This window comes from Glandiceps talaboti, chromosome 8 (genome assembly GCF_964340395.1).
Source record: "Glandiceps talaboti chromosome 8, keGlaTala1.1, whole genome shotgun sequence".
Classification (NCBI taxonomy): Eukaryota; Metazoa; Hemichordata; class Enteropneusta; family Spengelidae; genus Glandiceps; species Glandiceps talaboti.
Genome location: NC_135556.1, coordinates 13,173,910 through 13,196,992, shown reverse-complemented (window position 1 = coordinate 13,196,992; position 23,083 = coordinate 13,173,910). Strand labels below are relative to the sequence as shown.

General features: G+C 38.6%; 6 protein-coding genes across 11 annotated transcripts in view; 2 read left to right on the top strand and 4 right to left on the bottom strand.

Moving 5' to 3' along the window:
- Positions 1-26: 26 nt before the first annotated feature.
- Positions 27-4,095, bottom strand: LOC144438653 (uncharacterized). 3 transcript variants are annotated; one of them, XM_078127796.1, is made up of 5 exons: positions 3,640-4,095; positions 2,874-3,174; positions 1,699-1,825; positions 1,380-1,533; positions 27-557 (listed from the first exon to the last, which is right to left on the bottom strand). In XM_078127796.1, exons 3-5 carry the CDS (start codon positions 1,814-1,816, stop codon positions 314-316), a joined length of 516 nt encoding a protein of 171 aa, XP_077983922.1. In that variant the 5' UTR covers positions 1,817-1,825; positions 2,874-3,174; positions 3,640-4,095; the 3' UTR covers positions 27-313. The 3 variants fall into 3 exon arrangements, with proteins under 3 accessions (XP_077983922.1, XP_077983924.1, XP_077983923.1); XM_078127798.1 differs by lacking the exon at positions 2,874-3,174; XM_078127797.1 differs by lacking the exons at positions 2,874-3,174; positions 3,640-4,095 and adding an exon at positions 2,366-2,836.
- LOC144438654 (uncharacterized) lies at positions 3,660-6,968 on the top strand. Its single transcript, XM_078127799.1, has 3 exons — positions 3,660-4,070; positions 4,527-4,680; positions 5,914-6,968. Exons 1-3 carry the CDS (start codon positions 3,974-3,976, stop codon positions 6,104-6,106), a joined length of 444 nt encoding a protein of 147 aa, XP_077983925.1. The 5' UTR covers positions 3,660-3,973; the 3' UTR covers positions 6,107-6,968.
- A 3,891-nt stretch (positions 6,969-10,859) lies between these two features.
- On the bottom strand, positions 10,860-14,364 carry LOC144438844 (uncharacterized). Of its 2 annotated transcripts, XM_078128032.1 has the most exons (4): positions 13,917-14,364; positions 13,172-13,332; positions 12,719-12,869; positions 10,860-11,108 (listed from the first exon to the last, which is right to left on the bottom strand). In XM_078128032.1, exons 2-4 carry the CDS (start codon positions 13,179-13,181, stop codon positions 10,955-10,957), a joined length of 315 nt encoding a protein of 104 aa, XP_077984158.1. In that variant the 5' UTR covers positions 13,182-13,332; positions 13,917-14,364; the 3' UTR covers positions 10,860-10,954. The 2 variants fall into 2 exon arrangements, with proteins under 2 accessions (XP_077984158.1, XP_077984159.1); XM_078128033.1 differs by lacking the exon at positions 13,172-13,332.
- An 18-nt stretch (positions 14,365-14,382) lies between these two features.
- The window catches only part of LOC144438843 (uncharacterized), a 12,306-nt gene continuing 3,605 nt past the window's right edge, over positions 14,383-23,083 (top strand). The window contains exon 1 of one of the 2 annotated variants that reach the window (XM_078128028.1): positions 14,383-14,768. The gene's annotated coding sequence lies outside the window, so the exon portion shown is untranslated. Of the gene's footprint in view, positions 14,769-19,528; positions 19,584-23,083 lie in introns of those variants that run through there. The other variant, XM_078128030.1, reaches the window with a different exon arrangement.
- LOC144438841 (uncharacterized) lies at positions 16,472-18,867 on the bottom strand. The gene is made up of 4 exons (XM_078128026.1): positions 18,737-18,867; positions 18,008-18,152; positions 17,693-17,837; positions 16,472-17,375 (listed from the first exon to the last, which is right to left on the bottom strand). The coding sequence occupies exons 2-4, from the start codon at positions 18,096-18,098 to the stop codon at positions 17,129-17,131; spliced, it is 483 nt and encodes a 160-aa protein (XP_077984152.1). The 5' UTR covers positions 18,099-18,152; positions 18,737-18,867; the 3' UTR covers positions 16,472-17,128.
- Positions 21,093-23,083, bottom strand: part of LOC144438839 (uncharacterized) — a 2,085-nt gene continuing 94 nt past the window's right edge. Inside the window, exons 1-4 of one of the 2 annotated variants that reach the window (XM_078128024.1) lie at positions 22,998-23,083; positions 22,216-22,360; positions 21,896-22,040; positions 21,093-21,607 (exon numbers count right to left, since the gene is read on the bottom strand). The exon at positions 22,998-23,083 is cut by the window's right edge and continues 94 nt beyond it. In XM_078128024.1, coding sequence (XP_077984150.1) covers positions 21,361-21,607; positions 21,896-22,040; positions 22,216-22,306 — 483 coding nt within the window. In that variant the 5' untranslated portion in view covers positions 22,307-22,360; positions 22,998-23,083 and the 3' untranslated portion in view covers positions 21,093-21,360. Of the gene's footprint in view, positions 21,608-21,895; positions 22,041-22,215; positions 22,361-22,823; positions 22,874-22,997 lie in introns of those variants that run through there. The other variant, XM_078128025.1, reaches the window with a different exon arrangement.

Sequence of the window (23,083 nt, the reverse complement as noted above, 5' to 3'; positions counted from 1 at the left end):
TCGCCATAGTACGTTTAGGCAAAGGTTACCATAAATGTCTTTATTTGCAGCAGTGAAATCCGCTGTGGTTTTGGATAATGGACATTATGACAAAATGTAAAAAAAAAATGTATCTCATACTTTTACTGTTATCAAAATGAGCAATCTATGAGATCTCTTCGGAAATGTCTGAATACCGGTAATATTATCATTCACTATTCTCATTTTATCTTATCGCCTCATATGGTATACTTGAAACGTATAGGTTTTATTAGAGTTCGTTACACTTTACGACACAGCAATGCATGGTGGAAGTTTACTCATAAACCCTCTGCTACCAGAATGAGAACAATCGCTTAGTCTGGTCGTATTTCTGTATAGTACCATAGTCCTCTCCTAATGTACAGTACAAAGCAAATTGTTCATTATTACTGAAACGAAGATGGCCACTTTCTCGTGGTAATCCATTCCGGTAACACTCCCATGCTCTCGCCAGCACTACCTCGGACGGATCAGCCTCAGTGCAGCAGCAGGTACCACGACGTTTGATTTGGCATTCTAATTCTGGAACGCCGTACCTACCAAAATATATATTATGACATGATAAAATTCATACATTTACTTAAATTTCCACGACAGGGAGTCCTTTCTAAACTATATAATATATACCAAATATGACAAGGTCTGAAAGATTCAGACAAACTTAGCTATGTAGTCGCTTCAAACTGGATTCCAAAAAACTTGAAGGTAACTTATCTAACTGTATATAGTACTGTATCTAATGGAATGCAGTGTTACAGCTAACATGATGTAGGTTTGGTGTTTTACTCATGTGACATGACATTTATTACACATGTATAACCTCAGACAACTTGTAATACAACACGAAACAATTACATAGGTGATATGTACAGTGGGGATGTAGAAGTAGTCAAGTTTAAATGTTGATTATCAGTTAGAAAATAAACAATTGACGTCAGCAAGTCCATGTATAATATTTTCATTAGAAGCCTGTTTTACTGCATTGTGAAAGAATGGCAATCATGCTTTATCAGTGTTCAATGTGATTGGGCAAAGGATCCTAATGTGTTTGTTGTGTCTCTGTGATTGTTAGTCTAGAGTTGGAATATGTGCCAAAGACGCAATGTCCGATGAGTGAAAGACCAAGCCTCCATCATTTATAGCTATAATTTCAATTCTGATGATATATCAGCAACCTTAGTTTATTTTAGTTTGTGGTTTCCAAGGATAATGAAGTCAATGAAGTATTGTATTTACAATTATAAAATACTTTTAAAACATATTGTTTTACTAGATTGATGTGCTAATGGTAATATCCTGAGGCATGAGTATTTGTTATTGAACAGTTGAGAAATAAATAAGTGTGAAAACTTCCCTACCTGTATTTGCGAATAACAGCATAATATCTCCAAGTGGTTTCTCGAAACTCATCTAATGAGGCAAGTCGAATGCGAACACTGTTGTCATCTTCAGAATTTTCCCAACTCAAATGTAGTACCTTTGGGCCACCAAATGATTTTCCCACGTAAATACCTGCAGTGATTCAATGAACCAGTCAAGACAAAGATAGGTTAACGTGTTGATCGTTGTTATTTTTACATAAAAGACATTTAACTTTTTAATAATTCATATAGCTCTGAGGTAATAGGGAATAATTATTTGCTAAACTTCAATATTTAAATCATGAATATTGCTAACCATGGTTTGAAGTAAATAAGCCTGTGTTGTATGTGTAGATGTGGTCTCCTGCCTTCAACTCTTCTAGGTCAACAGTATGTCGATACCAGTTCCAATCCGTCAATGTTGGTAATGACATTTTATGTTCCTGCGATTAATAAATAAACAGATAGTTGTATTTATGGTGCCAGTCAGAGACTTAGTTCAAAACTTGATTTCTTAATCCTTTATCCACAAAGGTGATATTGAAAGCAAAATATATACATGGAGCAATTTAACGCCATCGTCGTAAACTACCCCCTCTTTTACGGCACCGTCATACAGTTGAAAATACCTAAAAGAAGTTTTGTTGGAGATTACAATGTTTAGTTATAGTTAGTAAAGGCTGAATCTCTATTCCTGTCATTTTATTAATACTTTCTTTCCCAGTTTTTTTCTCTCTGTTAGCCTATAGTATTGATGTAGTCTTCTCCGTGGTGAAGCAGGAGAATATTAAAAAGAAAATTCACGTGGACGGTGATATTGGATGCAGGTTTTGAAATCATTTATTTTTCAGATGTGGTACGTATAGCACAACGTGTGTCGAGATGAAAAAGATATTTTATAGTCATTTTCAATTTCAAAACTTGTGACGAGTCGTATATTTTTTAAACCTTATTTGGGTAACCCCCCCCCCCCCCTCCCTTACCTGTCACAGCCACCACACGATGCAATGGCCACGATCTGAAAAATCAAATGCGTTCCTAGAGCCTTTAAAAGTTCCAATCTATCATCTTTCCGGGCTAGTGATGGACGTTCATCACTGCCCTCATGTGTGGATATGTTGTGATGGGAGCTGAATGACTGTTTCGGTCAAAGGTCACTGATGTTTCATTGACGACCTGCGATGACGTGATTCAATAGATATGCACGTATGTATGTATAGGATTTGTACTTTACATTACATTAGACAAGGTAACCCGTGACATATAAACAATACACCTTTGTCACATTACTGTGAATGACTCACCAACTCATCAATGTGCAATTTTGATGCACACAAAGTATTACATGTGTAACCTCAGTCCGGTTACAAATCTACATGATATGTGTGTACGTGTATTTGTCCATGAGAATGTTTTGGTAGTACTGCTATGTGCGTCTATCATGCAGTATATTAACAGCCACAACCACTGAATAGCATTCACACTCCTTACCTTTACATTGCCGTATACAATCAGAACCAAATAATTTAGTGGTATTATTCTTTCACTTTCGACAGCACTTTCTCAAGAGACGGGTCAAAGGTTAAGGCTTGGTGTACGACAACACGATCAAATCTGACGCACTGCACTGATCGTGATTGAGATTTCTTGATTGCACATGCGCAAACTTGGAAAACAACAGCCGATCATGAGTTTCAACATCAAAGCCGTGTGTGTGTATATATACCTCATCAAAATACCCTCTCTCCTAAATATTTAGATTTTGGGTTTATTACGCTTTGCAATTATGCGACTGAGAAAAACCGAAAAAGAAACTTTAAGCGACGAGAGATAAATAAGACTGTAAGTTATAAAAAAAAAATTGTGTATTGTTTCCAAAATATTCTGGAAACAATCCATTACGACATTACAATTCCTTTGGGTCGTACATTAGGAGAAAATATATTCCAGGTGCATACTACAGGTGAGAACTCTAGCGATGCCAATACAATGATGTCTTTGTATTGACATCATTAGACTTCGTATTTGTATCTATGTACCAGGAATGCTCATTATCTACACAATCAACACTGCAGTATCACACTCCAGTCCTACAACTTTATAAAATTTGACTTCTGAATAACCTTTCGTTTCTAATTCTGCGAACTAACTGAATACATTGTTTTCTTCTGTATGTGTCAATACGTCAGTCTCGTCTCGTGACGTGGGTGTTGATGGTGATCGTATGTAGGCGATGATTGGTCACTTGAATACGTACCTGTATCACTTCGTAGCAGGGTTAGACGAACACCCAGGCTATATATGTTGCAACACGAAGCAAAAATGACGTTAGTTGTACGATCCTTCACTCCTCCATTTACTTCAGTGAACTGATATACACATCGCATTCTATATATCCAATGGCTGTGATGCTAACATTGTCATGAACTGTAGGCCACACAGCATTATCTCGACCGACCAAGGTGCTAAAAATAGAAACCTGGGTAATTCCAATTTTCAACATTACAATGTATTGACGTCAAGCTTTGAAAGACTTATTAAATGTATTGCCAGAGAATAAAATACAGACATAATACACGTATCGACCTGCTATGGCTTACTGGTTGTCCCACTTCGTCAATCCATACAACTTAGATCCGGGGGATCACATCTATGTCTACACAGCGACATATTTCAGACCACGACATGGTAAGCATGCTATATAACTTGTTTTTATCATTAATAATGGTACATATTTTTAAGCGCCTTTCACAATGGTGTCGACCTAAGAAGTCTCTTACCTTCAAAGCCGAATTTTAAGAATTGTCCGAATGGATGACGCTATGTCAAAACCAACAAATATGTAGTCTGCTGAGGTTAAAGTTCACAAAAATACGACAATGTATCCTAATATAAAACCAACATGGGCATTTGAAATCACAGGTCACCTCACATTTTCAAACGAGCTAAGTACATTTAAATACATTATCGTTTCAATTTTGCACGAATTAAATTCGTATTTTGGAAACAGAAACATGACAAGAGTTAAAATTTCAAGTGAAAAAAAATCACCACATGAATTGCAAGTATTGATTTAGACAAAAATAGTGTCGTTTTTCATATGCTTTTGGTGAGTATCAATCCATTTATTAATTACTATTACAGGTATATATATCGGGGAATATAAAAACGAACCAGCCGTTATCCACTATAAGCGAGATGAAAGCGGAAAGCAATGCAAAGGTGTTCTTATGCGTTCGTCACTTTCTGAGTTTCGTGAAAATGCCATGGGTGGTATTGCATTGGTCAGGAAATACAGGTATGTAGATTCAAGTCAATGGCTATGATTTTCTTTCAAAAAATTCTTTAACTCAAAAAACATAATTTTATTATCTTTTCTTGTTTTTAATACACCATGTAATCATAACCATATAGGTCTATTTTTTTATATTTACTCCGAATTAGGAGACATCGGCCCAAAGATACAATATACAATTATTACAATAAAGCAGTGCTATAAAAGGCAATGAAACTGTTACATAACACTGATAGCTTCTTTTTGGATTTTTTTGGCATGAAATAAGAATACTGCGAGGCGTCGTAGTTTATCTACATTGTTTGAGGAAAATAAATCAAAGTTCTGAACAGAAGGAAGAATAAAGTAAAATATAGAGATGTATTTTACCCTATATTATAACCAAGGCATATAGAAATGTAGACATTTGCATTCAAGCTAGGGAGTTAGTGTTAAGGTTAAAGGTTAAAGGTTAAGGTGGCACAAGCTGAGATTGTAAGATTTTTACTCATTGACAGGAAAAATCATGTGCATAAAACTGTCAATTAACTATTTTAGTATGATGCGAATCACTAACGTCAATGCTTGCCTTCTATGACGTAACAATTGTCTTCTTGTATTGTTAGAACAGTTGATTGTATAGCAGGTATTCCCAAACATTTTTTTTATAAGTATCATAAATTTTGTCATCGGATCAAATATATCTAAATACAAGGTTAGAGTCCAGTCAATTGCAAGTGATAGTTAAGTAATGTTTCAATAAGAATGCAGCAAGTAGCTTTTGAATGGGAACAGAGTTGGACTCCCTAGCATAAACATGATGATTTGTATCGTCTGCAGTGAGTGTAGACACTGTACTGGGTGATCCCCTGTTTGGCAACTACAAATGCACAGTTCAGTCGACGTCACCGAGGTTTAAGGCTTACCATTCATGATTTACACAGAACTGAAAGAAGTAGGAGATATGTAGGAGATATAAACATATATTTAGTCTGGATCCTAGCGTGGTCTCTATTACACTAAACCATGTAAATTGCATTTCACGCATCTCAGGACTTCTGGAGTAACGACTTTGACTATACTGTGAGTGGAGGTGTAGACTAAAGTAGACTAACATATATTCGACCCTCGTACCTAGATTATCAATGTTTTGTGCAAAGACAACGTTACATCTTAGTACTTGCATTAATGAGCTAACGTCATATCTTTCACTTGTGCATTTGTGTCCATGTGATATCTTTCTATGATAATTTGTAGGTACAACATATCAGGTCTAGAACGGATAATAAAACGCACTGGCACATGTAGTTCATCCCAAACCGATCCTGTGGAAAGCGTACTACGAAGAGCATGGGATTGCTACAATGGTAAACTTCCCAACTGTGGATTTGCTACTGATGAGGAATTTGCATTATATTGCAAACTTGGAGAAGATTTTCGGAACAAGTGAGCGGTAATTGAAAATTGATAGTTTGGGGGGGGGTGAAACAGTCACAGTTCAACTCATGCGAAGTGTGAAATCATGAAGTAGAGTTTAAAGATCTTAAAAGCAGTTACTATATCATCGGAAACAACATACATGTACCATGATTTTGAACAATTCACAAAGGACTGATTGTAAACTTGTGCAAACTGCATTGTTACCTTAGATATTAAATATTATATTATATCATGCTACTATGCGCCATTCTGATTGGATAATAACTGTGGTAAAACCCCATTTTACCACGGCTGGCAGTGGTAAAATGGACCCCTAAACTAGCATATGAATAGTACTCTCAAAAATGAAGCTAGTGTTCGTTCTTATACCAATAAGTTAACACTTCCTAAGAGTAAGGTATGTCAGGTATCCTGTCCAATAGTTTGGGTTACAGTAGTCCAAATAATTCCACTGATGACCTTGCGATCGAAAGTAACGATCGATCAGTGGCTTCAACATCACTGGCCATGGCTGATAAGGTACAAGTTCTCCCATGCAACGAGCCGTCAGCGTCCTGCTCTCGTTGAATCAAGCAACACCAATTTAACTTTTAACCATCAGTCAAGTGCGTCAGGATTATTTCAAAACTGTACATTTTCAGGTTCAGTCAATGTTCAATTTGTTAACCATTAAATTAAAGTAGACTGTGTAACGTCGCGTCTCTGATTTACTGTCTCGAGCTTTCTCCGATTCCACTGATTCAACGCCGAGACATCTATTTTTAGCAGTGTACAAGATTGCATTGTTCTTATGTAAATATCCAAACAAAATTGTTACTTTCTTTGACCCCTTGCCCCGTTTTCTTCGTTGCTAGTTTTCAACGCGTTTTCGTTATGCATTATAATTTATATGATGTAAATAAAGTAATGTATCAATGCAATGCAATGTGTAGTGTATGGTTTGTGTTCATGCAGTGTGTGTGTTGGCGACATGAACGTATCCACTCATCAAAATATGCTCGTTCCCGACGATCTATTACCGACGATCTTTTTCTGTACGTGCGAATTCGTCTTTTCAGGCATATAAATAACCACAGAATCATATTTAGAAGAAATAGACACATATTTTGATATAATAGCAATAACCCCCTCCGAAGGCGGGTATACACTCGAATTTGGTACAATTCGCTCCATATAGCACTCGCCATTCGGCTCGTGCTATATGTCGCGAATTGTACCAAAATCTCGTGTATACCCGCCTTCGGCGGGGGTTATTGCTTAAATCGTTTTCATTAACACTTAATTACTGGGTCACCACAGACGTACTTTTGGGTGAATACTCGTGTTACATACATTTTTTATATGAAAATATAGTAAAAGATATTAACTGATTTTAGGTTGATAAATTTGGAAACAGGCGAAATTCTAATACAGAAGTACAAATGTATCGATATAATGGATCCTATTGTTTTTGGCCAAGCACTTTAGCAAAACCAAGACACAATTATAACTACAAAAGGGAACATTCCAATCAAGTACAAAGACACGTGAATAACAAAAGAATACAATTAGAAGAAACAATGGAAAATGCTATTAGTAGCGAGAACAATAAGTATCTAAAACCTAATCTCCGGTAATGTTATTATAGCTTTTGTTAGTTATAGTATCAAGTTCAAGTTAGAGTGCTGGGCTTGAAACAAAGGGAACCATTAGATTAGCTTTCAAAGAAGAGACTGGATGTCTGGAGACATCGATGTCGGCTAAATGTCAAACAAACTTATTACAATTTCAAAGGAATAGAATTTGTATGCATTCATAGTCGGCATTGACTGTCATAAGAATATATTGTTATAGAAAGTATTTGTTAAGATGGCAACGAACATTGATGCGTGGCAATGATAATTTGAATATCATGTGATCATATGTAAATATAGTAAACTCCCAACCAATCGGATGTTTGAAACGTCTCTTGACGCCGGATGCAGATTTAGAATAAGAATTGTGTTGTGATATTAATATGCGTTGCATATCGAGAAACGCCCCTTTTCTGGGCTATAAGATAGGATAACTATTGTAACTAGATATGGAGAGATATGGGTGGAGTGATGGATAGCAGCTTGGGACTTGTTGGGTAGATTTTTATATCTCCCGAACCTGTGTTGAAGTGGTGTTTGAGCCAGTGCTGATCAATAAATCATCTTGTAGTCATATCTTGGTCTAGTCCCTGTGCAGTGATTCTGAGAGTACCTCTTGCTAGCTAATTCCCTGCTAGAAGTTAAGTTGCTATATCGAAAGAGAATACCATAAACGAACCCATAGCAACACTCGTAACGTACCCTAGCCTGTTTACTGCGCTACTGCGTTATTCTGCATATGAGATATTGTACCTCCTAGCCCTCGTATATCCGTATCCTTGTACTGTATTCATAAACGACGACTTGGAGGTACGGCAGCCCAACATCGCAGTAAACAGTCCAGACCACATCCTTTGTTGCACCAGTCACTTTATGACAAGTTCTCTCTATCGCCCTTTATAATAGACGTGGTCGGGAATCCACTGTATCCTGACTTACAGGTCTGCATAAATTCCTTCCAGAATCCTTATCTTAGGGAATCGTCAGAAATTACAGGTGCGCGGGGAGGGGGGGGCGCTGTGGCCCTAGGGAAGTACAGCGTCATATTTTACAAACCTGTTCTCTCAGGAGGACCATAGTTTAGAAACAATGAATTAGGGGAGAGTTAAATATTACTGTGACCCATTTTTCAATCTCACTCTGCAATGTTTTGTGATTTTGCATCAACCTAGTGGCACCACACCACTGCTACATCCAACCACTGCCACCACACCACTGCTACATCCCACCATACCCACCATACCGCTGCTACATCCCACCATACCCACCATACCGCTGCTACATCCCACCATACCGCTGCTACATCCCACCATACCCACTATACCGCTGCTACATCCCACCATACCCATCATACAGCTGCTACATCCCACCATACCCACTATACCGCTGCTACATCCCACCATACCCACTATACCGCTGCTACATACCACCATACCCACTATACCGCTGCTACATCCCACCATACCCACTATACCGCTGCTACATCCCACCATACCCACCATACCGCTGCTACATCCCACCATGCCACAATACCGCTGCTACATACCACCATACCCACTATACCGCTGCTACATCCCACCATACCCACCATACCGCTGCTACATCCCACCATACCCACCATACCATCATACCGCTGCTACATACCACCATACCCACTATACCGCTGCTACATCCCACCATACCCACCATACCACTGCTACATCCCACCATACCCATCATACAGCTGCTACATCCCACCATGCCCACCATACCGCTGCTACATCCCACCATACCCACTATACCGCTGCTACATCCCACCATACCCATCATACCGCTGCTACATCCCACCATACCACCATACCGCTGCTACATACCACCATACCCACTATATCAATCAATCAATCAATCAATCAATACATTTATAGAGCGCCAATATCCAATACGAAGTAGAGTTCAGATACCGCTGCTACATACCACCATACCCACCATACAGCTGCTACATCCCACCATACCGCTGCTACATCCAACCACTGCCACCACACCACTGCTACATCCCACCATACCCACCATACCGCTGCTACATACCACCATACCCACCATACCCTGCTACATACCACCATACCCACCATACCGCTGCTACATCCCACCATACCCATCATACAGCTGCTACATCCCACCATACCGCTGCTACATCCAACCACTGCCACCACACCACTGCTACATCCCACCATACCCACCATACCGCTGCTACATCCCACCATACCCACCATACCGCTGCTACATTCCACCATACCCACCATACCGCTGCTACACCCCACCATACCAATCATACCGCTGCTACATCCCACCATACCCATCATACCGCTGATACATCCCACCATACCCACCATACCGCTGCTCCATCCCACCATGCCACCATACCGCTGCCTCATTCGACAGCTGCTGCATCCCACCACTGCCACCGTTGTACCGTTATATAAGACCACATTAGTCAAATCACTACTGTCAAACATTCAATGAATGAGTTAGTTGTAGTGTTAGGAAAGGAGTGTTTCTCACAGGAGAGAACGGGAATATGTCGTGGAGTAGGGATGTTAACCTCGATCTATGCACTGTTGGTAGTGTATCCGTCTAGACTTTTAGAGGTCTGACCTTCAGCTCTGTTAAATAGATCCAAACACAGGAATTAATTAATGCAGTGCCTTCATACAAATTCGCTGTAAGAGTGGGAAACAAACGGTGGCCGGCCCATTAAAAGTGTCAATATGGTGGCAGCGACACGAACCTTACCATTCAGTCTCAGACTTATAATTAGGTCCCTTTTCATTTCTCATCGCATTTTGATCTCTCTTTTTGTACGTGTTCGGGGGAGGGTTATGTTTCAGAGAAATGGCGTCGAGATGGGGGCATCTTTTAATAAAATGAATTGGGGCGGGTGACATTTTACACAACAGGCCACAATTTACCCCCCCCCCCCCATCCTTGTAATTAGTGAGGATACCTTTGGAGGGAAACTTGTAATTTCCATGCGCAGATAATATTCCATATTCATAGATCTAGAGTTCACATTTTCAATAACTACCACCAAACTTTATTTATTCATGGCAAATTCAAGGAAAATTGCTACAGAAATAATATTTAATGGAGCACATATGTGGATTCCAAGATTTATTGCGTAACCGATTTACAACATTGGTTACTTCAAGTTGCTATAAGCAACTTACTGTACATTGTGTAAATGAGGAATATCATTTTTCGATTCTTTGCTAATTTAGTTGAAGATTGTATTCCCCATCTGCTGGCAGACCATCCCTGTAGCATCTACGGGCTCTTCTTAAAACCTTTGCGGCAGAATTAGATTTAGCAGGGCAGCATGTGCCTCTCCGTTTAAGCTGACACTCTGGTATTGATACATCATATCTAGACAAAATAAAAATATAGCTATTTTTAGATGACCTTGACACAGGCAGTAGGGTGATACGATACAACATAACATGACATACATATAATATCGTGACATGACAGGACACTAATGGCGGGACATGACAATGACAATGACAATGACAATGACAATGACAATGACAATGACAATGATAATGATAATGACAAAGACAATGACAATGATAATGACAATGACAATGACAATGACAATGATAATGACAATGACAATGACAATGACAATGACAATGACATGGCATGACAGGCCAGGACAGGACATGACATGACATGTCAAAACTAGTTCATTATGTATTCAATCAAAACTTCAAGATATGTCAAAAGGCGATTATGACACAACACAGGATATCATGTAAGACAGCACTATATGGTCAACGTATATCGTAGATTATATTATAGCATTACCAATTCCAGTGAATTTTGTGACGTCATCGCTGTACATTATTACTGATAATGTACTCCGTTATTGGGCATCGCGGCCCCGGAACGAGCATAACAATACAAGCTTATTTGTTCTGTTTCTTCATACGACTAGGTATTTTTTCGAAATGCATGTTGTTATTTATGATTGTCATTTCCACTGTTTAAAAATACAACGCATTCATGAAACAAATTTGTGTTCACAGCAGTTCATTGGAGTGTATATGTGTGTGTACGTGTACGTACGTGTGTCACTATGATTAGTATTCAGCTTCCGGGCCGAACATGGCAGACGATGTTCAGCGTTGTGTATATTATACGTTGTTTTGCGTTTCTCGGTCTACAAATTCACTGGAATTGGCAAAACTATAAAATAATAACAATAATGTACGTCCTCCCAGTCCATAATGGACTCAAGCAAACTTTGCACTCCATAATGGGCTCGGCTGTCGCCTCGCCCATTATGTCGTTCAAAGTTTGCTTTCGTCCATTATGAGCTGGGAGGGCGTACATTATTGTTTAATTATATTATAGCATTACCAATTCCAGTGAATTTTGTGACGTCATCGCTGTACATTATTACTGATAATGTACTCCGTTATTGGGCATCGCGGCCCCGGAACGAGCATAACAATACAAGCTTATTTGTTCTGTTTCTTCATACGACTAGGTATTTTTTTCGAAATGTATGTTGTTACTTATGATTGTCATTTCCACTGTTTAAAAATGCAACGCAGTCATGAAACAAATTTGTGTTCACAGCAGTTCATTGAAGTGTATATGTGTGTGTACTACTTACGTGTACGTACGTGTGTCGCTATGATTAGTATTCAGCTTCCTGGCCGAACATGGCAGACGATGTTCAGCGCTGTGTATATTGTACGTTGTTTTGCGTTTCTCGGTCTACAAATTCACTGGAATTGGCAAAACTATAAAATAATAACAATAATGTATGCCCTCCCAGTCCATAATGGACTCAAGCAAACTTTGCACTCCATAATGGGCTCGGCTGTCGCCTCGCCCATTATGTCGTTCAAAGTTTGCTTTCGTCCATTATGGGCTGGGAGGGCGTACATTAATGTTTAATTATTTTGAGTTACTTCGTAATACGTCATGAGATAAACATTTTCAACTTTGAAAAAAGTTTTACGTACTTGTATCTGCGAATATTATCAAAATATCCACGGTTTTCCGTAGCTTGAAACTCGGATATTGGCGATTGGCGAATTCGAATTTTTCCCGTTCTAGCGTCTTCAGTGAAGTGCATTACTTTGTGAACTCCACCACGCTTACCCATGTAAATACCTACAGATAGGGAAACGTAAGCACAGGGAATGATATTTTTTATCTACAATGATAAATATTACCTAACCCGTGAAGAGCGTTATTGAAATCCATCATTCTGTTAATCTTTAATTTTTATGTGTGTATCCAAACTTTACCGTGCAGTTTACGAAAGGCCGTGAAAGGTCCCTTCTGGTGGTATAATGTGTGATTTCCAAATTAGTGGTGAGAAGTTTGGTGCGGCATTCAATTACATGCTATATAATACCCATATTAAAAACTTATCTAAACGATACTGAGGGGAAGTTCAAACAGAAACTTACGAACATCCATAGAAAAGTGAAATGAACGTTAAAGGGTAACAAAGGAAATTATGCTGATTTTATCCTGGGACAAGGTCTGCCACTTCGACGTCATGTGTAAGTGCCATGGTAGGATCAGAATAGTTGGACCGAAGTGGTTTCAAAAGTTATAATTATCGAATCTGTGAAGAATGGGAATAACGTGACTTTACTATTGGTACTATTGGTAGATGGTTAGGGTTTATAACACTTGTACTCAATCACAAGACTGACAAACACTGCACTTGTATACTATGACGTCATGGCGTATAACTTTATAAATGACTTCAAAATAATCCATTCTCACAAACCAGAAATGTTATTTCTTCCGCGACACTGCGAAATAAAGCACCGGTTTCTTAGGGCTATGAAAGCGTTATTTCAGCGTTATTTATTTTGGCGTTGCGTCTTGAAAAGACGTTGTGGTTTACGACGATGAACTGATCATGAACTGAACGTAGTTGGCAAAATTTTTTAATACACTCAAACTCTCTATTAAATGAAAATGTCCACCAGAGTTATCCATTGTTCAATGGGTTATGCCACTTTCTGAAAATAGAACTAGACGTCCACCATATGTTTATCTCGAATATAGATTCCAAACTGTTAACGATTCAAGGGTTAATCATTGTTCAATGATTTCTGTCACTTTTTAAAAATCAAACTAACAACAAAGTTCCCAAATTATTATCGTAAGCCTTTCTAGTTCAAGAATCAGTCTACCAACCTGGAATTAGTCTTCTCACGATTTTACGGTACACGTGATGCTATCAAAATGAACCATATGTAATTCTGCCGCTATCCTCAGTCCCGTACTGTTCCTGGGCAGCACCTTTGTCAATACGTTCTTAGTAATGCCAATCAAATATATGCAAATTGGTGTACATGTATTTTTAAACACCATAGACCCTATACGAAGGTAGGGTCTATGGAAATACCCACATTCCAATGATATGCACGTCATGGTATATTTCTAGAAGAAACCATATATCACTTTCGACTCTCTCAAAACTTCAATTCTGCGAGTGACGTCGATTGCCAGTAGTATAGAGTTTGGTATTTACCAAAGTATTGAGTGTTGCCCTTCGTTCAGGATAGCAGCTTTATCAACGCAGCAACTTTAGTTGTAGTAAATAAAGCCGCCTGACATGTTACACAAATCAAAGAATGTATACATATCCTCCCACTTTATTGACGTCATCAGTCTGAGTACTAGTACTTTATATTGTTCTTTGTTTTTGCCGTCGGGGGGGGGGGGCAACATATATATGTGATTGTTATTAACACACACAAAATTAAAAACGAAACTTTGAACTTACAGATAAAACAATTGAGGAAGAACAACTGTATTATTTACTGATACGAAAGTAGAAAAGCTTGAGTCCGACTCATATCAGAAATTGACCCCTTTATCAACAATGCATAAAGTGGCAAATGTATACTCCCTCTGTTGTCGAGGCAGGGGGAGGGGAGCTGACGTCGTGGATGAACCATGGCATGAACTTTGGATATGTTAGTTTGTTGAATGTGTCCTATATTTAGCAGTCTTCAGGTCATGCAGGTGTATCACATAGTCACGGTGAGTACCACATACCAATTGGAAAAGACATTCTGCCAACGTCTTTACACAAACTAACCAACGTCTATATTTTGACTGACAGGAGACACCAGTTAAATTGAACAAGTCAAGGGATTAAATCCTACCAGTTGTATACTTATGGTGTGCTATGCTAGAACCCATTAGACTGCTCGGCTGTCACAATATCTTCCTGGTTGTCTCGCTTGGTCTATGCATATGATCTAAGTCCGGGTGATCATATATATGTTTATAGAAGTGTTCGGGTCAACTCTCACCACCACGGTACTCGTGCTACTAGTTTATTCCCGGTGTTTATTCTTGTCTATTTGGTGTTGCTAACATAAAACAAGACCTTGGCGAAGACTAGAATAAGATAAATAAATGAGCACACTGTCAATATCATTTTCCGAAATAAAAAGTAGATTTTTGTTATTGATGTGATTTTGTTGTAATGATGTTGTTGTTGTTGTTGTTGTTGTTGTTGTTGTTGTTGTTGTTGTTGTTGTTAGTGGTGGTGGTGCTGCTGCTGCTGCTGCTGCTGCTGAGTAAAGCAGTTGGTTTGAGTATAAAGCGTATACCAGTAATTGCCTTTTGTTGCTCACACTAATCTTCCCTACCTTACAATTCAGTAAGCCTTATGAGCAATTAAATGAAATTCCACTCAGAATTCCTATCTAAGGGTGTGACACTATCCATTTTCTACAATCATAACACACGACCTGCTGATACTAGTCAATGGTTATATCATTCTAGTTTTAAGATGAGCCAAGTATGTGTTATTGAGTGGAGTCATGATGGGTGAATGGCTTGGAATCTACAGGTTGCAGGTTCGAGCCCTGTCGCTGCCTGCTGTTTGTTTCTGAGTGGCTAAAGTCCTTGTATAATTGGGGACCTGGTAGGATGTAGGTTGCAATGTGAAGGCTTTAATCCTATGCGCTTTAGATGGATTGTATGCTCCCCGGTAGTTGAGGACCGTTGTGGCAGTCTGATAAAAATTGTAAAGCGCTTTGAGCATGGTGTGGGAAATGTTGTAATTGTATGTTGTAATTATTAATTCACCAAAAGAACAAAACTTTCTGTGTTTGGTCATAGTTTTGCAACGTTTTGTAATTATTAATATTATTGATTTTGATCTGTGATCTGTGAATTTGATCTGTATGCCAGCTACAAAATTTCTCAAACTTAATGCGAAATTTGCCACTATTATTCGTGTATTTGAAGGTCAAGGCCAAATATAAGGCTTACCGTAGATCCAGACATTTATATGTAAATATAATATAATAGAACTTGTGAAGTTATTGATACGTGTGATTGGTGCTATGGTGCTTAAGGTCAAAGTTCAAGGTCTGAAAAGAAACCTTATCTCTGACAATATAGGTGTAGACACTTGAATGACTTCCGATATTTGTGCCAGATTTGGTTGAAGTTGAGTAATTGATGTCGGAGATAGGGGTGTCAAAAGACAAACATACACATTGACAAGTGTGAATCCAATCGCACCCTTCGGGTTATACCTATTGGTGGGAGGGGAGGAGGCTAAACATCCACAGTCACTTCAACCCTTGCACTTCACATGCCGTCACTCCAGCTACCAACATTGGATATTCACAGTCACCTCTCCAACTAACAAACTTTGGAAATTCAACTACAACGCCTACAGTAAAAATTCAAATTTATTATTTTAAAACTAAGTTTGCAGACTACGGTGTTCTTTGGTCACAGATTTCGCAACTTGATTAATTGCTTTTAAATTGACATTGTGTGAACCAGGAAATTTCGTTTTGCAACTTTGCGAAAATAAAAGGATGGTGGTTTTGTTTAATCCACACCACAGTGTGATGAATTCTAAATAAAATAAGGAACTACTTCTGTAAACAACACAAATTTAGACGGAATTCTATATCCACTATCTTTGTTTCTACCCTAGAATTAATTCACCAAAAGAACAAAACTTTCTTTGTTTGGTCATAGTTTTGCAACGTTTTGTAATTACGCATTCAAAAATGTGTACCCGATAGCCTGATTGGTCGCATCGTGCAGTGCCTACAACCATGACAGCTAGCTAATAAGACAATCGTTATTCAAATGAAATCATATGTAAATGCACACTCGCTACCGAGATGATCACAGGAGTCAAAATTAAACCATTTGCATGATTAGTGTAGTTGACTGTGATAATTTTAATTGACATTGTGTGAACCAGGAAATTTCGTTTTGCCACTTTGCCAAAATAACAGGATGGTGGTTTTGTTTAATCCACACCACAGTGTTTGTTAACAAACAACTACTTCAGTCTGTAAACAGCACAAATTTAGACGAAATTCTATGTCCACTATCTTTGTTTCTACCCTAGAATTAATTCACCAAAAGAACAAAACTTTCTGTGTTTGGTCATATTTTTGCAATGTTTTGTAATTTGGCCCAAGCTTGCAGTAAAGACAGAAATGCTCGCAATTGTTGAATAAAAGATTGTATTCCCCGTCCATTGGTAGACCCCTGTCATAGCACGCACGGGCTCTCTGTAAAACAGTTTCGGCAGAGTCTGATTCAACCAGGCAGCATGTACCCCTTCTTTTGAGAGAACACTCGATTTGCGATGCACCATACCTAGGGAAATTGAAATGAGACAGTGTTGTGTGATATATGAATGTGCTGACACGTACAGACAATAATCTGGCACAGTTTGACTTAACATGACGAAACATGGCATACCGCCACTGACACGTGACATGACATGACATGACATGACATGAAAAGATACTATACATCACCTATTACGACATGACATATCGTCATCATGGTCATTATATATCCAATTAGGTTTCATCCAATTAAGTTAATTTTCATTTTTATTGTCGATATCTGTATCTATATCTAACAATACGTCGATCGATGACTCATTTACTAGCAATAATCCCACTTACTCGTATCTGCGAATTGTATTTGTTTCTTGGAATTCAGACAATCGTGAACGCCGGATTCGAGCTGATTCTTTAGATTTTGGTTCTCCAGGGCTCCCGTCGAAATGAATCACCATACGAACTCCGTCAGTCTTCCCCATGTAAATTCCTGTCAAAAACAGCATAAGCGCAACGTTTTAGGAATCCTTCGATAATTACAAGTGGGGGGAAGGGTGGGGCGACTTGGAGGTGGGTCAGACTTTACAAATCGGTACTCGTTAAAGGGTTACATTTCAGAAACGAAAATCTTGTCTCTGAAAACTTACTACTTTTACTTACCATGATGTGAGTATGAATACAACGCACGCCAAACATAGATGTGATCTCCTGGAACGAGGTCTGCCACTTCGACGTCATGTAAAAGTGCCATGGTAGGATCAGAATAGTTGGACCGAAGTGGTTTCAAAAGTTATAATTATCGAATCTGTGAAGAATGGGAATAACGTGACTTTACTATTGGTACTATTGGTAGATGGTTAGGGTTTATAACACTTGTACTCAATCACAAGACTGACAAACACTGCACTTGTATACTATGACGTCATGGCGTATAACTTTATAAATGACTTCAAAATAATCCATTCTCACAAACCAGAAATGTTATTTCTTCCGCGACACTGCGAAATAAAGCACTGGTTTCTTAGGGCTATGAAAGCGTTATTTCAGCGTTATTTATTTTGGCGTTGCGTCTTGAAAAGACGTTGTTGTTTACGATGATGAACTAATCATGAACTGCACGTAACTGGCAAAATTTTTAATACACTCAAAGTCTCTATTAAATGAAAATGTCCACCAGTGTTATCCATTGTTCAATGGCTCATGTCACTTTCTGAAAATCGAACTAGACGTCCACCATATGTTTATCTCGAATATAGATTCCAAAATGTTAACCATTCGAGGGTTAATCATTGTTCAATGATTTCTGTCACTTTTTAAAAATCATATTAACTACAAAGTTCCCAAATTATCGTCGTTAGCCTGCCTAGTTTCAAGAATCGGTCTACCAACCTGGAATAAGTCTTCTCACGATTTTGCGGTACAAGTGATGCTATCAAAATGAACCATATGTACGTACTGTGCCTTGGCAGCACCTATGTCAAGACGTTGATAGTAATGCCAATCAAATATATGCAAATTGGTGTACATGTATTTTTAAACACCATAGAACCTATACGAAGGTAGGGTCTATGGAAATCCCCACATTCCAATGTTATGCACGTCATGGTATATTTCTAGAAGAAACCATATATCACTTTCGACTCTCTCAAGACTTCACTTCTTCTAGTGACGTCGGTTGCCAGTAGTATAGGGTTTGGTATTTACCAAAGTAGATATTTTGATCACTTTGTGTGTTGCCCTTCGTTCTAGATAGCAGCTTTATCAACGCAGCAACTTTAGTTGTAGTAAATAAAGCCGCCTGCCATGTTACACAAATCAAAGAATGTATACATATCCGCCCACTTTATTGACGTCATCAGTCTGAGTACTAGTACTTTATATTGTTCTTTGTTTTTGCCGTGGGGGGGGGGGGGGGCAACATATATATGTGATTGTTATTAACACACACAAAATTAAAAACGAAACTTTGAACTTACAGATAAAACAATTGAGGAAGAAAAACTGTATTATTTACTGATACGAAAGTAGAAAAGCTTGAGTCCGACTCATATCAGAATTTGACCCCTTTATCAACAATGCATAAAGTGGCAAATGTATACTCCCTCTGTTGTCGAGGCAGGGGGAGGGGAGCTGACGTCGTGGATGAACCATGGCATGAACTTTGGATATGTTAGTTTGTAGAATGTGTCCTATACTTAGCAGTCTTCAGGTCATGCAGGTGTATCACATAGTCACGGTGAGTACCACATACCAATTGGAAAAGACATTCTGCCAACGTCTTTACACAAACTAACCAACGTCTATATTTTGACTGACAGAAGACACCAGTTAAATTGAACAAGTCAAGGGATTAAATCCTACCAGTTGTTTACTTATGGTGTGCTATGCTAGAATCCATTAGACTGCTCGGCTGTCATAATGTCTTCCTGGTTGTCTCACTTCGTCTATGCATATGATCTAAGTCCGGGTGATCATATATATGTTTATAGAAGTGTTCGGGTCAACTCTCACCACCACGGTACTCGTGCTACTAGTTTATTCCCGGTGTTTATTCTTGTCTATTTGGTGTTGCTAACATAAAACAAGACCTTGGCGAAGACTAGAATAAGATAAATAAATGACCACACTGTCAATATCATTTTCCGAAATAAAAAGTAGATTTTTGTTATTGATGTGATTTTGTTGTTGTTGTTGTTGTTGTTGTTGTTGTTGTTGTTAGTGGTGGTGGTGGTGGTGGTGGTGGTGGTGGTGGTGGTGGTGGTGGTGGTGGTGGTGGTGGTGGTGGTGGTGGTGGTCGTGCTGCTGGTGCTGCTGCTACTGCTGAGTAAAGCAGTGGGGTTGAGTATAACCATATACCAGTAATTTGCCTTGTGTTGCTCACACTAATCTTCCCTACCTTACAATTCAGTAATTAAGCCTTATGAGTAATTAAATGAAATTCCACTCAGAATTCCTATCTAAGGAAGTGACACTTTCCATTTTCTAGAATAAAAAATATAACCTGCTGATAGTAGTCCATGGTTATAGCATTCTAGTTTTAAGATGAGCCAAATAAGTGTTATTGACCTTATATTAGAAGGTCATTGTCATTGGTTGGTGTCTGGTCTTATCAGAAAATTGACATTTGAATTGTGATCCAATGAACAAAACTTTCATTTATTGTACTTGAAAGCTTATTTACCCTAATGAATATAAGTTCCAACATGTGAATTTGGTCTGTATACCAGCTACAAAATTTCTCAAATTTAATGCAAAATTGCCACTAGTATTTGAAGTTGAAGACGAAGGTCAAGGCCAAATAAAAGGTCAGTGCAGGAATATAAGGCTTAACGTATATGCAGACATTTATATGTAAATGGGATGTATATAATAGAACTTGTGAAGTTATGGTGGTTAAGGTCAAAGTTCAAGGTCTGAAAAGAAACCTTATCTCTGACAATATAGGTGTAGACACTTGAATGACTTCCGATATTTGTGCCAGATTTGGTTGACGTTGAGTAATTGATGTCGGAGGTAGGGGTGTCAATAGACAAACATACACATTGACAAGTGTCAATCCTATCGCACCCTTCGGGTTGTACCTATTGGTGGGAGGGGAGGGGGCTAAACATCCACAGTCACTTCAACCCTTGCACTTCACATGCCGTCACTCCAGCTACCAACATTGGATATTCACAGTCACCTCTCCAACTAACACACTTTGGAAATTCAACTACAACGCGTACAGTAAAACTTCAAATTTATTAAATTAAAACTAAGATCGCAGACTACGATGTTCTTTGGTCACAGATTTTGCAACTTGATTAATTGCTTTTAAATTGACATTGTGTGAACCAGGAAATTTCGTTTTGTAACTTTGCCAAAATAACAGGATCGTGGTTTTGTTTAATACTCATCACAGTGTGATGTATTCTGAATAAAATAAGTTTGTTGACAAACAACTACTTCTGTAAACAACACAAATTTAGACGGAATTCTATGTCCACTATCTTTGTTTCTACCCTAGAATTAATTCACCATAAGAACAAAACTTTCTTTGTTTGGTCATAGTTTTGCAACGTTTTGTAATTTGGCCCAAGCTTGCAGTAAAGACAGAAATGCTCGCAATTGTTGAATAAAATATTGTATTCCCCGTCCATTGGTAGACCCCTGTCATAGCACGCACGGGCTCTTTGTAAAACAGTTTCGGCAGAGTCTGATTCAACCGGGCAGCATGTACCTCTCCTTTTGAGAGAACACTCAATTTGCGATGCACCATACCTAGGGAAATTGAAGTGAGACAGTGTTATGTGATATATGAATGTGCTGACGTCACATCGTTATCAGACATTAATCTGGCACGGTTGGTGACTTTTTACATGACATGACATAACATGAAAAGATACTATACGTCAACTATTACGACATGACATATCGTCATCATGGTCATTATATATCCAATTAAGTTACATCCAATTAAGTTAATTTTCATTTTTATTGTCGATATCTGTATCTATATCTAACAATACGTCGATCGATGACTCATTTACTAGCAATAATCCCACTTACTCGTATCTGCGAATTGTATTTGTGTCTTGGAATTCAGTTAATCGTGAACGCCGGATTCGAGCTGATTGTTTAGATTTTGGTTGTCCAGGACTCCCGTCAAAATGAATCACTATACGAACTCCGTCAACCTTCCCCATGTAAATTCCTGTCAACAACAGCATAAGCGCAACGTTTTAGGAAACCTTTGATAATTACAAGTGGGGGGGGGGGAGGGCTGAGGCGACTTGGAGGTGGGTCAGACATTACAAATCAGTTCTCGTTAAAGGGTCGCATTTCAGAAACGGAAATCTTGTCTCTGAAAACTTACTACTTTTACTTACCATGATGTGAGTATGAATACAACGCACGCCAAACATAGATATGATCTCCTGGGACGAGGTCTGCCACTTCGACGTCATGTGTAAGTGCCATGGTAAGATCAGAATAGTTGGACCGAAGTGGTTTGAAAAGATACAATTACTGTGTCTGGAAAATGAGAGATGAATAATTATGGCTTTATTATTGATGTAATGTTAGGGTATATATGACTTGCAAACACTCCACTTGCATATGGATATGGGGGGGGGGTGTCATACAACTGCATGTTATTAGTCACTCGTGCTTTGTACTGACAAATCCCTGAGAAATGGTCATACATGTACATTCCGTATTAATTTGTACAAAGTAAAGAAAAATGTTGCAAGTTTTTAAATAACACTATTCAAGTGATATAGTAACAGCGTTGTAGTAAGACCACATATACCTCGCACATTTAAGTGATATGACAAAATATGTATTGGGGTCATTTTGAATACTGGGGGGAGGGTTACTTCAGCTTTGGTCGTCGCGTCGATTAAAGCTGGGCACGGGGGTCGCTTAGGAAATACACGTTCCAATCCATACACGTATACACACCACCCCAACTAGTTACATACGACCGGTCCCTTACATTCCACAAAGTTAAGTCGTTGTTCAATGGTTGGGTCTAGCTGTCTTTTTCTGAAATCGAAATAAAAACGAGTTCCTTATAATATTATTGTACCGGTTACCAGGTTGCAGCATAGGAATTTGAGCGTCTATGGTTGCATGAATTGGACTGTCAATCTGAAAAACGTCTACTCACGATTTTGGCGTACAATTGTTCGGGATATCAAAGTGAACCGTGTAGTTCTGCCATTAGCCCTATTGCGGTGTTGTGCCTGTGGCTTA